The following is a 14,354-nucleotide window of genomic DNA, read 5'->3' as shown; positions in this document are numbered from 1 at the left end:
GATCTAATGGAGTTGAGGGGAACACATGTGCAACCAAACTGCACTTGACCCATCAATCTAACCCTTTGGCAGCCTCACACGCCAGACATGCTCATTGGGGGCTCTTGCGGCAACTTCCACTTCCGGGTCACACGCTGGTAGTAGAAAGACCTTGGCCACGCCCAGTCCCAACGTTTCCTCCATCACCATTGGGCTCCAGACCCCGTTGGCGGGCTGTACGTCGAAGCGAAGTAGCATTTGGGCGGCGAACGCGAGGATGACGTTTTCAGCAAAGTGACGCCCAGGACAGAGTATTGCGCCGCCCCCAAAGACACGCATGCCGGCAGGGTTGCGACGCTTGATGAAGCAGAAACGCCTAGGGTTAAAGTGGTTCGCCTACACGTCCCGAGTCAGCTCATCATCTTTGAACAAAGGCTTTAGGTGATGCTATCCTACATCAGATCCCCAGACTTTTGGGGAGTAGTGCTGTGTGATGTTGGGCATCAGTACGAAGCTTCCCTTCTTGAGCAAGTAGGTGTTGTTGAGCTTGTGGCTTTGGACAACCTGGCGGAGGAGAACAGTGCCGATGCCGTAATATCGGAATACTTCATGCAGCGTCGAGTTGAGCGTTGGGCACGAGGATTGGACATGTGCGAGATGAATAGTTCTCGTTCCATCCTCTTCGAATTGAACCGCCTTTGATAGCTCCCTCCGACATTCTTCGAGGAGCGCCGCGTCCCGATAGACATGATGAAGCAGCCAGAAAGCGGCCGGGACTGTATTATTAACAAGCGCCATGCTATAGCCAATCTCTCCACGCGCTCGATCTGATGCGGGAAGCCCAGCTGCTACTCCGTGTTCCATGCGAGCGAGAAGTGCGGCACAGCCGTTTAGGTGATGACCGTCACGGAAATACCTCTCAAAGCCTTGTGCAAGATACTCGCGAGCGTAGGAGCTTTGCCTAGCAAACAGGTAGGGGAAAAAGCCCCCTGCCATGATGGGCACACCAGGTAGGAATTTGCTATACGTGTCAAGTTCCAGTTAGGCCGTGTTTCGTGGAAATATTGTCTGGGCCAACTCACAACCAAGCCTGCTCGAAGGCTAGTTCTCGAAAGGGGTTTCCTGGTCCATACTCGCCTTCAGTAGTGGCCAGGAGGACCATGTGTCGAACCCAGCCAAAGAAGTTGACTTTCTGCGGACTCGTGTTGTGCGTGTTGCTGAGGCACGTTCCCACGACGCAAAGAGCTCTCTCAACCATGCCATCTAGCCCCCAGCCAGGAGAGAGATGTGGGCGGACGGCCCTGTGAAAAGTTGTAAAATGGCCATTGCTTCCCGCCGGGTCGCGCCTCATAATCTCATTTGTAGCCTCCGTCGTGCCCAAGGTGGTGGCGGTTGCGCTGGCTTCAATTGGGGCGAATGAGAGGGTTTGGAAAGATCGGTCCACGGCGAGAACCAGGGAGCTGTTGTGAATGACATAGCACCTGATCCCTGGTAAACGAATAGTAGAGATTGGCTGATTGCATCGGTCTCTAATAACAAGAGTTAATGTTGAGACAAGGCCATGTCGCGACGACGCCTATGGCCAAGAGTGTGTCATTTTGGTAAATAAATTCTGCGGTCTCTTACCTCAGGTATATCCAAATCTTGTATTTTCGAATGAGAAGTTGGATCAAAGGTTCAAGAAACGGGATAGAGTGTAGGGCTAGGGGAGGCTCCTCCTTGTCTTGGGTAAGCAGCAAGACTCCTAAACAAAAGAAGTAGACAATCCCTAGACTAAATAAAGGGAGTATAATGGGAGTAATGTTGGACATTATGATGATTTGGAAAGTGCGAGTTGAAGGGAATCGAAACGGATAGCGGGAGTCCTAACCGACAAGCGAGGTCAAAGTTGAACAAGATCAGTTGACTTTTTAATTTACCGAGACGCCTGATATATACTGTATAAAATATGGCCCAGTCGACGAGGCACGTTAGGATGTACATCAGCCTCATAACCGCCCCCAAAATGTGACCCCGCTCTTACCAAGATAATACGATACTTTTACGTCCAAAATAGAAAAGGCCGGCGTAGCCCGGACGCGGCCCCTCTGACAAGGCTGCAGCAAACCCAGACACTATGATATCCATTCAGAACAGCAGCATCACTTTCAAAGTCGCCCTTGGGTGGTACCTGATTTGACGGGCACTTGGATGCAGACAGGCCTTCACTTGGTCAGAGACGACTTCCCCTTCCCGCTTCAACTGGACCAGCTTCTTTCTCCACCTCGAGGCGGGAGCACCTCAGATGGCGTCAACATGGGAAATGACGACATACCAAAGCAGTCGATACGTGCGAACAGACCTTCAGCAGTCACACGTCTTGAAACATGATGGTGCCCCGGCATCACAAAGCACTGCCAAGTTGCTAACCTGAGCAGTAAGCACAGGGGCCACATCTCGTCAGTTTAGAAACCGTTAGCACGATATTCTTGTTCAACACCGCCAATGAGACTGGACTTGTATCGTTTGACCCACAACCAATGTCACAGCCTCTCTTGCTGTCGAGTTAGTCCGAGAAGGCCAGCGGAATGCCGCCAAGCCCCTGTCCTCGGTGGAGAGCAGATATCGGTGGGTTGATCATTCCACTCGGTGCTTGCAGAAGTCGGTCGTTCCGGAATCTCACAAAAGGGGAGCTGCGCGCCGAAAGATGCTGCCGTCTGCCTCCAGCAACCGAGATCCATCATCAGCGACTCCACGCGTCCAGGACTCCAGGGAAATCACACGTGCTGGCATGGGATGCGTCCAACTCGTTCGACACCATGCTGCGATTCCTCCCAGGGCCTCGCAAGAGCCCGAGCCCGAGTCTCAGCACGGATCTTGAATCGTCCTTGGAAGTGGACGAGGTTGGCCATGTGCCTATAATGGGCGAGCAACGGAAGCCGCGACGCGCAAAGCGTTTTTTCGACGACTTCAAACGAAACGAGTCGGACAGGTTCTTTCCGGAACACCACCTCAGCCCGGCAAACTCGCGGACGCATCACACCCAACGTGACTACAACGGGCATTTTGCGGAGCTGGAGATGGCCCAGTCTGGTCTCGCCAGACGCTTGAAGGGCCGGCATTTACAGATGATCGCGATAAGCGGATCGATAGGTATGTCTCACTGTACTCGCATGGTCTTGTCTCGTGGCTCACATGTGCATGTATCCCAGGAACTGGTCTTTTCGTGACGAGCGGCGCGTCATTGGCACAAAGCGGCCCGGCGTCGCTGTTGCTGGCGTTTGCAACCGCAGGGATTTCCATGTATTGCACTTGCCAGGCTCTCGGAGAACTGGCCGTCGTGTTCCCCATAGCAGGATCATTCTCGTCGTGGGCAACGCGCTTCTTGGACGCATCGTGGGGTTTCGCCCTCGGTTGGAAGTAAGTCCAAGTCCACAACGCCCCAAGTCCAAGCTCCCAGACGTGTTTGCTGAAATCCTGACCGCGGCAGCTATGCTCTACAATGGCTAGTTTCTTTGCCGGTGGAGGTGGTTGCTGCTACCGAGGTCATCGCTTACTGGAACACGTCCTTGCCGCGGGCAATATTCGTGACACTTTTTGTTGGTTTGATTATTGCAATCAACATGCTTGGGGTCAAAGGATACGGAGAAGCAGAGTTCATATTCGCCATCATCAAGATTACTGCTGCGATTGGCTTCATGTAAAAACTTCTCCCCACCGCAGTCGACCTGGAACCCGTCTGCTAATGGCTCTGCAGCTTGTTTGGCATCATTCTCAACTGCGCGGGCACTCCAGAACGGGGATACATTGGATTTGAGTACTGGAGAAACCCTGGGGCCTTCAAACACGGCTTCAAAGGCTTTTGCAGCGTCCTCCTCAACGCCGTGTTTGCATTCAGCGGGACCGAGTTGATAGGTCTCGCGGCAGCGGAGACTGCCAACCCCCGGAAATCTCTCCCCATGGCCATCAAGCAGGTGTTTTGGAGAATATGTCTCTTCTACCTCAGCATTGTCCTACTCATCGGGCTTGTCGTACGGAATGACGATCCGCGGCTTATAGATGGAATGAACGAATCAGATGCAAATGCGTCGCCCCTAGTCATCGCCTTCCAAGAAGCAGGTGTACAGATTTTGCCGTCGATAATCAATGCCGTCATTCTCGTCTCTGTTTTGTCCGTGGCCAACTCGGCCGTCTTCGGCTCTTCTCGAACACTCGCGGCATTGGGTGCACTCAGACAAGCCCCCAAGTTGTTGGCATATGTGGACAGGCGAGGTCGCCCGCTTATGGCGATATGCGTGGCGGCGGCCGTCGGCCTCCTCGCCTACCTTGCTGACCTTGAAGAACGAGACAAAGTCTTGGAATGGCTAGTGGGCATTGGAGCGCTGTCTAGCGTTTTCACCTGGGGGACAATTTGTCTTTGCCACATTCGATTTCGCTCTGCATGGCTTTCGCAACGACGCGGCATATATGAACTTCCATACCGCTCTTCTGTCGGCGTGGCAGGTTCGTATCTCGGCCTGTTTGTGAACGCCACGATTATTCTCGTGCAGATTTGGGTTGCGATTGTTCCAATTGATTATCAGACAATGGCCAACGTGGAGTTGGCAAGGAATGCGGTACTAAAACTGTTGAGTGGTGTCTTGATGCTCATCTTTTTTGTGGTCCACAAGGTCATTCACGGGACTAGATACGTGCGGCCTGGGGAGGTTGACCTTGTTACGGGGCGGCGGGACTATAATGTTCTTCTTCTCGAGTCTCTAGAGAGAGAACAACGGGCCATGTGGCCAAGGTGGAAAAAGATTTATAAATTCTTGTGCTAGTATACCTTTCAACACTACAGAATAGAATACAAGAATAGACGCAAGCATGTATGCTTTTCTCTGTACAACTCTGGGTTCTATTGTACTTGGGGTTCCCATGGCAGGAAAGGTCTGTCAAAAGTGAGCTATGTTGCTCTATAAACTTCAAATCCTCGGGTCAAGGTCTACTAAATAGGCATACACGCTATTTCTCGCATGTTTGTCTGCTTTGCCTGGGACAAGCCGCCCACCGAGCACCTCAAACCGGTCTGACGCGAACAACACCGAGGGAAATAACATCAAGAGGAGAATTGTGAGCAAAAATGTCGGCTATGCTGTACTGTCATCGGCAAATGGTGGACAACTTGCTCTCGCCATTTGCCTACTTCTCTCTCGCGCCCCCCAAGACAACAGGCCGCGAGATGTTCCGCGACACGACTGCCCATGACTTGACAAACAAGGTCTTGAAAAGGGGCTCTCCCCCAACGACATTGTCGCCACCAGGACTAGGACCACGGCCAAAGCCATCGTGGGACACTACAAGCGCTACATGCCGACTGAATACGGCCCGCTCTCTGAGATTTACATGTGTGGCGGAGGTGCCAAGAACCCCAACATTATCGACTATTTGCAGGCTGCGTTTCCTGGAACCAGAATTCTGATGCTAGACGAGGCGGGTGTTCCTGCTGATGCCAAAGAAGCCATCACGTTTGCTTGGCAGGGAATGGAGGCGATTGTTGGGCGCAGCATCCCGGTGCCTGACAGGGTAGCAACCAGACAGCCGTGTGTGCTGGGTAAAGTGAGCCCAGGGAAGAACTACAGACGAGTGATGAAAAAGGCCATGGATTCTGGGGCTGAGCAGGACCAGCTGGAGCCTGTCGCAGAGTTGGCACATTACGTGGATGGGAAAGTATTTCGCAATAAATGAAACTAGGGGTTGGATACATCCGGGTAGTGTTTCGTATCAAGTCAGTTCTTACTTGGTCATTGATTTGCATAGAACAAATCAATTGCACTGTGAACTATTGACAAGTGATGTTGCCTATTTGTTGACATGATGTACCTTTGGAGAACCGCTGATATATATTGACCTTGGATAGCCTTTTTGTGGCCATCTTTTACTTTCATTCGGTTTTGTACGTTGTCAGGGGCAAATACTAGTCCTACACTGTGATGAGCACTAGCTATGATATGGGACATTTCCATCTGAAAGAAGGCTCGGGAGTGGGAGAGACGGGGGCTACGTGGATTCTGAGGTATTCTTGACCCGGAAATCCTGGAATTCCGGTACAGTAACGAGATGAGCTCTTCAAACCATGCAGTCTTGGTTCTGGCGCCCAACAGTGTCCTCTTAATATGGAAGTGGGTAGCACGCAGGGTAATTACTAGGTGAATCGGTCCTCTTGCACAGCAGACTGGAAGCATTCCCAAGTCTCTGACGGTGGTATTTTTATTCCATGTAGAACTACCACGTTTTTGCCATCGACGTGGGATAATAGTGGTGTGTAAAGAGCATCACATGATGGATTAGAGACACGCTGAGTAAATCACAATTGGTGCAGACCAAGTTCATGTACGACGCGTTTAGCTTATAAATTTCAATACGGCCTTTTCAGTTTCAGTAGTCGAACAGTCATCTCACGCCGGAGCTTAGTGTTGACATGATTCTCGTAGTTCAGACTACTGCATGGTAGCCTGACCACTGAGAAGGCCACGCACATGCCCATGAGACATGCTAGATAATGAATCAGCGGTTGGGGCTCGTATAGGGAAATTGATATTCTTTTGCATCTATTGTACTCGATGGTATTGGCATAATTGCAAGTATCATCTTGGCTGCCTGGCACCGTAACACTATGTCCTGCAAGTCCAGGCTGGTGAATTTTTTCAACTCAATAAAGTGCTAACCTTTCTGTAGCCATCTGGGATACCTATGCTCTCGACCTTTATTGACATGCTAGCCATGGAACTGAGGAGGCCTTACCTTGTTCGGCCATATGATTCGCGCCTATTCACGACCTCGCCAAGCTCATGCAGCGACTAGTTAGATCAGATTTTTACATGGGTCCACGTGTTTAGAAAGCCACAGTACTGTCATGTGTATATCAAGATTTTGATTTTTGATTCCAATGTCTGCTCGTTGTCCGATACTCTACCCTTGATCCCCTCAATCCTCTACACTTTTACGGGGTAGTACTAGCTCGCTGCAGTCTCTTCCACGCAATCACACCACTGTGAGACTATTGAAAGACCATAATTGGTGAAGATTAGCTTGCCATGGAGATGATGGCAGTTTTAGGTGCCCAAAACTGCCACGTCCGCCGCAAGAATGTTGTAATCGCAGATCAGACCTGGGTGCCTCTCGGTGCGGCACTTGCAAGCAAAAGCCCGTCCTCACAAGCAAAGTTGTAGGAGCTGACGGAATTCCACTTCTCCGTCAATGGAAAGCACAAGGGCGCCACTGGCGGGCAACCGACCATGGTTCTTGACGTCCGTCATGGGTGCCCGTGACTGAGAAGGACGTGGCTGAATTTGCAAGTCGCAATGGCGCCTGCATGTGATACGTCATGAATCTCTCTACTGGTGTAGAAGGAATTATAGTCTTGATTGGACATGGGCGAGACGTTGGCACGATAACGATAGGTCGAATTCGCTAGCAGCCAAGCCATGCCATGGCCATCACTGAGGAGGACATGGTGTCGCCATTAGCGGCAAGTCGTCACGATGCAAATGGACAGGCTCAAGACTATTCGGAATAGCCCCCCCATGATAAGCCACTCTACCCAACAACTTCCGCCGGCCGACTGCTGATCAGTTCTTCTCCAGGAATACATCGTCGCCGCCGATAGCGATCTCCAGCCGTTGATCTAGAGTCAGACCGGACGTCTGGTGCTGCTACCGTCACCTTGACATGTACAAGGTTGCGCACCGAGATTGGGCGTCCCGCAGCTAGCTGCTTGGAGACACGACAAGATCGACGGTGTGCGCCGGAGCGGGAAGGATCATCTGCTCACGAGAGCTTCAAATGGGCTGATATGGCGAGACGGTCCTTTTTTACCGGCTGGCGGTCAATCCCAGCACCTCGCTTACCGCCAGCCCGTACCGAGGTTGAGGCCTGCCGATTGAAAGATGGCTGCCGAATGACACGTTCAGGGTCTATATTCACCATTAGATTGGATTGGCTTCTGCACGTTGGAGAAAACTCGCTCGAAGCGGTTAGGTAGCTTTGAGTGCCACGTCGAAGAGCATGAGAGAGAGGCGGACAGAGTGTAGATTCCTCAAGTAGGTTTTCAAAATATCAAGTAGGAGGGCCAGAGAATTATGAGAGCAATGAAGGAGCAGCATCTTTAGATTCCAATCTTTTATTCTTCAACATGGTAATTACATACTAGGGAACCTGTGACGGAGGCCATAGCAACAACAATGACAAGTACACAATCCGCAAATCTTTGCACCACAATGTTCAAAATTTGCAGAGTGCTGAAGCCAAGACTACATGTGACGGCTTCTTGATGGCAGGACGCAGGACGGAAATCCATGACATGGGCCAACTTACACTCATACTTGGGTGCCAGAGGTTAAAGGGGGGTCAGACGGTCCGCCTCGTGATAGCCCCGGGTACGAAACCGAGTCAAGGGCCTCATTCACCAGATGCTGCTTCCATACGTCAAGGAAAGCAATTGGCCACAGGTACTCTGCGCGAAGTCGAGCAATGACGGCCATCTGAATCACCATCCGCCGCGAGCAACAGTCGCCCACACACAAGCAGTTCACGTATATGTGTAGGAGCATGTGGCACCAAACGACCAAATTACGCACTTCTTGGCGTTCCCGAGGGAGTGGATGATCGACAAGGGAGCAGGCCGCTGTGCGACACGAAATTGCGCCACTTGAGACGTGCTCCGATGCCTATGTACTGTTGCTTCTCCGTCTTCATCATTTCCACTTTTTTTTTGTGCTGGACGTGACTGACCTCGGTATAGCTGTCTTGTTTTTCTTTTTCTGTCCATTGTTTTTTTGCTTTTCTTTCATTGCGCTAAACCCGTGTTGTTGGCCCATTTGTTCTCAATGTCACGACGGCAGATGATAGATCGCGAACAACTCCAGCAACAGGCGTCAACTCGGCCTCGGTCGCGGCCCAACGGCGAGACAGGAGTCGGCCCGCCTCCCAGGTCAATCAAGGCGTGATGGTGTCTTCGGGTGTAAAGAGCGTGCCCGTGATCCAATTTCGGATCCGGCCGCCGATGAGCTCCAGGGTCGACGAATCATGGAGTCTTGATGCGACTGGTTGGAGGCAAACATGGAGTGCATAAATAGCCTCACCCTCTCCTGCCATCGAGCCATGGCAGTCATGGGGGGGAAACAACACAGCCTCCATACCAGGATTCACCCCTCACCACTTTATCTTAATGTCATCTACCTCGAGCAAGCATGGATACTCTTGAACTTGACGACCCTCACTCTTTGCACAATGCTCGTAAAGAGAGGCAGCATGCTGGGGGCAACACGGTACCTCAGATGGAGCAGAAGCAACTGGCGGCCTTGTATGGGAGGCGGCAGCGGCTACTCAGCGCCTACGTGGCAAGACACTATGGCAGCTGCTGGAGCACGAACAAGGGCATGAGGAGGATTGCCCGGCGGCTGGGACGGCGGCAGAGAGAGCCGGAGATCAGGACCGACGCCGAACGAGAATTCGCGCGCCTCCTCACTGCCCACAGCCTCGCAGGCAAGGACGACGCCGGCATTGACATTCTGGCATGGGACCAGATGTCGCTCATGACGGACATGTTTGCAGATGCCCCAAAGCGTGAGGCCGATTCAGAGTTGGAGTCGACTGCCGAGACCAAGAATCGACAACCACGATGGGTGGCTCGCAGCGCCGACACGGACGTGGCTTCCCAAGGCCGAGGTCCGTCGAAGCAGCTGATGGTCAGGTCTGGCGGCCTTGGAGACGACGTCATGCCGTTTTGCTGCGACAGCCTGTACGACTATGAGGAGTATGCCGAGCATGGCAGCGTGCTGTGGAGGACCACTGCTACCTGGGACCACATCTTCGACGAAGCAGCATATGCGAGAAGGGATGCCATGTGCCAGGCCGAGGTTGACGAGTCCAACGCCGACGACTGGGGTGTTGCTGCCGGCTTTGCTCACTACGAACACGGGCTGCTGCGGCACCCCAAGTACACGTTGAACGGGGCCAGGGACTTGGGGAAACAATTCCTGTGCATGTTCAAGGGCAACGAGCGGCTATATGACTGCAGCCAAACAGTAAGCGCCCTGGCTCGCGCCGCGCAAATATCCCCCTTGGCCTCCACGTCCATCAGTGTCACGGAATACAGCCTCTACACGGGGGGCCCGGTGGCTGTACCGCCGCCGCGTTCCTTCACCTTTGCCTCCGAGGTGGTTGTCCCAAACCTGCAACTGGGCGAGGCAGGGTGCGTCTATCTCAATGGGGTCGAGGTGAAGAACACCAAGAGACACCGCGCCGAGGCAATATCCATGGCACAGCCGCGCCTCGTGCGCGACTTCTTGCGGGCCGGGGATGTCTCCCCGTGCTTCTACAACATGTGTATAGTGGCCGGCCGGCTGAGGTACGACTGCTTCGACATGATGATGGGCAGCTATGCATTCACCATGGCCGACTACGCGGACAAGTTCGGCGCCGACAAGACGGCAGCGACCCATGGCTGGGCCGATGCCGTCGTCAACAGCTTCGTGAACCCCAGAGCCGTCCACTACAACATTGAGTCGTCCATGTGCACTGCCGACGTGATTGTGCAGAGACTGATTGACAACTACGAACGGGGCCCGTTGCCTTCGCCCGAGGAGCTCCTTGACGCGCGGTGGATTGACGGCGCGCTCCCCCAGTTCATCGACTTGGCCCTCCGGTGCCAGGTCGGCGGAGGGACGTACAAGGGCTGGTACGACAGTACCTGTGTCTACGTGCGTCAGGCCCTCGACAGCGTCGCCACGTTCCACGACTTCTGGGACCTGATCGAGGACACTGCCGGGGGCGAGGGCGGAAACGTGTGCAGGCTCTACACCAGGGAAGCGCTCTGCCACATGGCCGACTGGTGTCACGACATCGGCAGGCGGCTGGCCGAGTGTGAGTGCGGCGACCGGATGCACGGCTTTGGCTACGTCTGGTTCCTGGTCAGCGAGCTGTACTATGTTACCGTCGCCCGATGGGGGCTGTTGACGGCGCGCGGAGACGGCCATGAGCCTCTCAGCTACCACAGCAGAGAGCCGTGGCTGGCGGACGGGACGCCGTACTGGACGACGGATGTTGTGCGAGTCAAGGAGGCCAGGACGAGGCTGGTGGAATCCATCATCGGGCGTACATGCCGTGATCTCGTCACGCTGGCCGCGTCCCCCGACGTCCACCCCGAGATGCAGAATCTCATGCGCATGTGGGCGGCCGTTTCCAACAGGACGTTTGCCGACAGCGTCAAGATGCACTACCACATGAGCAACGCCGTAGCTGCCTCTGCGCCGCTTGGCGTACGCGGAGCCGACGTCGACTGGAGGACCTGGGTTGAGGTATACAACGCCCTGAGCTACGAGGTGTCCTTCAACCCGGGCAGTCCGTACCGGTGTGTGACGTCGCGGTATGCACAAGTCCTGCATGTCCAGCTCCGCAGCAAGGGGCGGATATCGCACGCCATAAACACTGAACTAACAGATGAGTATGCGTGCCATCAGAGGAATAGCGGAGGTACCGCAGCCTATGCGGATTAGGGGACATCGAGTGAAAGGGGGCATCCATCGGCTATAGCCAGGGATGGATCAGTTAAGGCTGGGGAAGGGGGGGGCCAATAGATTGACTCTGCGGCAGCATGACGGAATAGGGAATACGTGAAGTGCGTCTCACACCCTGATGACACGTCAAAGAATATACAGTCTGTGTCAAGAATAGCCGTCTAGGCGGGCGTTGAGAACGGGCTCGGTGTAAAGAGCATAGGTGGCCACGCTGCTCATTGGGATCCTTTTTGGTCAAAAACATAACAAAAGGCGGTACAGAGTCATGTACTGTCATTTATCTTTGCATTGACGGAGTCATGGAGTCACGGGCCGACGATGGCAGAATGCGGATCTTTGTCTCACCAGCCGACGAGACACCAATTCATTCCTGGCCGACACCCTTGGAGCCATAATGGCCACGTACTGCCTTGATTCCAAAGTTCCACTGATGTTTTTTTTTGCCTAGCAATAATTCACGATTGCGTCTGGCTCGCGCCAGCGCATGGGCTTGATCGGGCTCAGCCTGGGCGCGGCGGAACTGACGAAGGCGTGTGTACAAGACCGGAAGAAATACACAGCTCATGGTATCTGTGTTTGGGCCAATGAAGGAAACGCGGTCAAGGAAAAAGCAAATATACTGTGTACAATATGTGAGCAGGAAAAGGCTGGCGCCACAACTGCGCCCATCTTTCTGCAATCCCCTCCGAGCATGTATGTGGCCGCTCTTCAACTTGGCCAAACTTGCTTGCTGCCTGGGCAGTGTAGAGTGTCTTTCATCCTCTCCCCTGTGAACCCTTCTCCTGTTATTTTTGACCCAAGACATCGAGCTCCGAATATCGACACCGATACGACCCTCGTTGGCCATGCCAACCCCGCGAGCAGATGAGTCGGATGCCGTCATGGAAGACGGCATCGGGCAACATGACAAGGCGCTCCATCCGCTGTGTGATTTCGAGTTCACCTTTGAGTCGTCCATGTTGATGATCGAACCTGATGTACGCTACCATCTGAGTCCAGATCAGGAGGCTTTTACGCTGACGTGATGGCGACTGGCATCGCATAACAACAGTCTGGTGAAAGGTGAGAACTCTCCCCCCGCCCGAGCTGCCATGGGAAAAGGACACCTTTGCAAAAGCATTCTAATACCAACCAGTCTCCATCTTCAGCAGCGAAGTCAGTTCGTTTTCAGACGTGTCCCTTACTGATAGCGTTTTGGAATACCCCAAGTTGTTTGGCCGCACCTACCACGCCTTCCATGCTGGATGTATGAGCTCCTCCGCACACCTCTGCACAAATTCCTACCAGTCTGTTTGCTGATGAGACGCTTGAAGCATATGTTTTTCCAAACGACGAGAAGGAACAAGAGCGGCTAGCCCTGCAGGGCCCCATTATGCAGAAGCTCATGGGAGGCAAATTGCACTTTGCTCCCATTTCCCCCGAAAACTATCCACACTTTATCCTCGACATCGCAACGGGAATTGGCGACTGGGCTATTGAGATGGCTGATGAGTTCCCCGACTCACGGATCATCGCCACGGACCTATCACCAATCCAGCCGAATTACGTGCCTTCCAATGTCCGGTTCTATGTCGAAGATGCGTAGGTCTTGGTTCTTTCCCACGTCACATTGATATGCGTGCTCGTCTTTGCATTTGTAAATATGCCGTCGTTTTTTCTCCCTGTCACTAGTAATAACATTCATCCATGTAGGACTGAGCCATGGGACTTCCCCCACAAGTTCAACTTCATACATACTCGGCTCACTGGCGGCTGTTGGGAAGATTTCGAGAAACAGATTGCCGCTCAGGCTTTCGACGCCCTTGAACCGGGCGGCTGGTTCGAATCCCAAGAGGTTGATTGTAATATCTCGTGCGACGACGGCACCTTGAATCCCTGCGGACCGATAGTCTCGTGGATCAGCGACCTGATTCTCGCCGCAGACAGGATGGGTCGCCCTACACTCTTGGGGCCTATTCTGAAGAGGGCATACGAGAATGTGGGCTTTGTGGATGTGCAGCAGCGCGTTTATAAAATGCCCCTCAACTCTTGGCCCAAGAACCGATATCTGAAGCAGATAGGGCTGCTATGGGGCCACAACCTTGTGGAAGGGCTGTCTGCCTTTTCATACCAGCTGCTTCATCACGGTTTTAACCGTTCGGCCGAGGAAATTGAAGTGAGTTGGCACATGGTAATTTACTTGAATCGGAGCTGACAAAAGGACCATGTGTAGGCATCCCTCGTCGACGTTCGTCGGGACCTTTGCAACACATCAATTCACGCGTATATGCCGACGTTCGTTGTTTGGGGCAGGAAACCGTACCCCCATGAAGTGAAAGCGAAATAGCTGCACCGGGTTTCAAGATGATCGTCTTTGGAGCGATATGGCTACTTTGAGTCGGAATAGCAAAAAAATAAAAATCGCCATCATGTAGTTTGTATTATGAAGCGCTTGGCATCATCGACCGTCGTTTTTTTTTTTTTTTTTTTTTTTCCCTTGAGTAAAAGGGGGGGGGCATGAACTGATCATCACTGGTGTTTCTTGGGGAAAGTAGATATTCTTCTGGCAATGAGGACGGACATGAACGAGGAAGGAGCTTATGAGATCTGCAACAAGGTAGCTGGTCAGGCTGGTTTAGTGGTAAATTCGGGGAGCATGCCACTCATTTGAACTACCGAGTTCTCATGATTGAACTATTTACTCACTTGCAAGTTTCAGATGTGACTAGGTACTTCTGAGGAGTGAATACTGTATACCTCACAGATGAGAGTGGCAAACCTTCCAAGTCATACTATGCGCTAGTGCGCCGGAACGATATGTAGACGCTGTACAAATCAAAGAATGTGCTTTAATTTTTC

General features: G+C 52.9%; 8 protein-coding genes across 8 annotated transcripts; 7 read left to right on the top strand and 1 right to left on the bottom strand.

The window, feature by feature from the left end:
* Window positions 1–57: 57 nt before the first annotated feature.
* J3458_021365 (uncharacterized protein) lies at window positions 58–1,790 on the bottom strand (the record flags this gene model as incomplete). Its single annotated transcript, XM_066122570.1, has 4 exons — window positions 58–375; window positions 436–1,000; window positions 1,062–1,508; window positions 1,606–1,790. 4 exons carry the CDS (start codon window positions 1,788–1,790, stop codon window positions 58–60), a joined length of 1,515 nt encoding a protein of 504 aa, XP_065972328.1.
* Window positions 1,791–2,777: 987 nt separating this feature from the next.
* J3458_021364 (uncharacterized protein) lies at window positions 2,778–3,382 on the top strand (the record flags this gene model as incomplete). The annotated part of the gene is made up of 2 exons (XM_007816859.2): window positions 2,778–3,111; window positions 3,171–3,382. 2 exons carry the CDS (start codon window positions 2,778–2,780, stop codon window positions 3,380–3,382), a joined length of 546 nt encoding a protein of 181 aa, XP_007815050.2.
* Window positions 3,383–3,581: 199 nt separating this feature from the next.
* Window positions 3,582–4,778, top strand: J3458_021363 (uncharacterized protein; the record flags this gene model as incomplete). The annotated part of the gene is made up of 2 exons (XM_066122569.1): window positions 3,582–3,658; window positions 3,716–4,778. 2 exons carry the CDS (start codon window positions 3,582–3,584, stop codon window positions 4,776–4,778), a joined length of 1,140 nt encoding a protein of 379 aa, XP_065972327.1.
* Window positions 4,779–5,307: 529 nt separating this feature from the next.
* On the top strand, window positions 5,308–5,685 carry J3458_021362 (uncharacterized protein; the record flags this gene model as incomplete). The annotated part of the gene is made up of 1 exon (XM_007816860.2): window positions 5,308–5,685. The coding sequence occupies one exon, from the start codon at window positions 5,308–5,310 to the stop codon at window positions 5,683–5,685; it is 378 nt and encodes a 125-aa protein (XP_007815051.2).
* A 3,503-nt stretch (window positions 5,686–9,188) lies between these two features.
* On the top strand, window positions 9,189–11,495 carry J3458_021361 (uncharacterized protein; the record flags this gene model as incomplete). Its single annotated transcript, XM_007816861.2, has 1 exon — window positions 9,189–11,495. The coding sequence occupies one exon, from the start codon at window positions 9,189–9,191 to the stop codon at window positions 11,493–11,495; it is 2,307 nt and encodes a 768-aa protein (XP_007815052.2).
* An 866-nt stretch (window positions 11,496–12,361) lies between these two features.
* Window positions 12,362–12,541, top strand: J3458_021360 (uncharacterized protein; the record flags this gene model as incomplete). Its single annotated transcript, XM_007816862.2, has 1 exon — window positions 12,362–12,541. One exon carries the CDS (start codon window positions 12,362–12,364, stop codon window positions 12,539–12,541), a length of 180 nt encoding a protein of 59 aa, XP_007815053.2.
* A 347-nt stretch (window positions 12,542–12,888) lies between these two features.
* J3458_021359 (uncharacterized protein) lies at window positions 12,889–13,101 on the top strand (the record flags this gene model as incomplete). The annotated part of the gene is made up of 1 exon (XM_066122568.1): window positions 12,889–13,101. One exon carries the CDS (start codon window positions 12,889–12,891, stop codon window positions 13,099–13,101), a length of 213 nt encoding a protein of 70 aa, XP_065972326.1.
* A 118-nt stretch (window positions 13,102–13,219) lies between these two features.
* J3458_021358 (uncharacterized protein) lies at window positions 13,220–14,214 on the top strand. Its single transcript, XM_066122567.1, has 2 exons — window positions 13,220–13,671; window positions 13,729–14,214. Exons 1-2 carry the CDS (start codon window positions 13,444–13,446, stop codon window positions 13,840–13,842), a joined length of 342 nt encoding a protein of 113 aa, XP_065972325.1. The 5' UTR covers window positions 13,220–13,443; the 3' UTR covers window positions 13,843–14,214.
* Window positions 14,215–14,354: the final 140 nt, after the last annotated feature.

The sequence above is a fragment of the Metarhizium acridum genome, assembly GCF_019434415.1.
Source record: "Metarhizium acridum strain ARSEF 324 chromosome Unknown scaffold_579, whole genome shotgun sequence".
In the NCBI taxonomy this organism is placed as follows: Eukaryota; Fungi; Ascomycota; class Sordariomycetes; order Hypocreales; family Clavicipitaceae; genus Metarhizium; species Metarhizium acridum.
The sequence above is the reverse complement of the archived record's forward strand: the minus strand, read 5'-3'. Positions and strand labels throughout refer to the sequence as shown.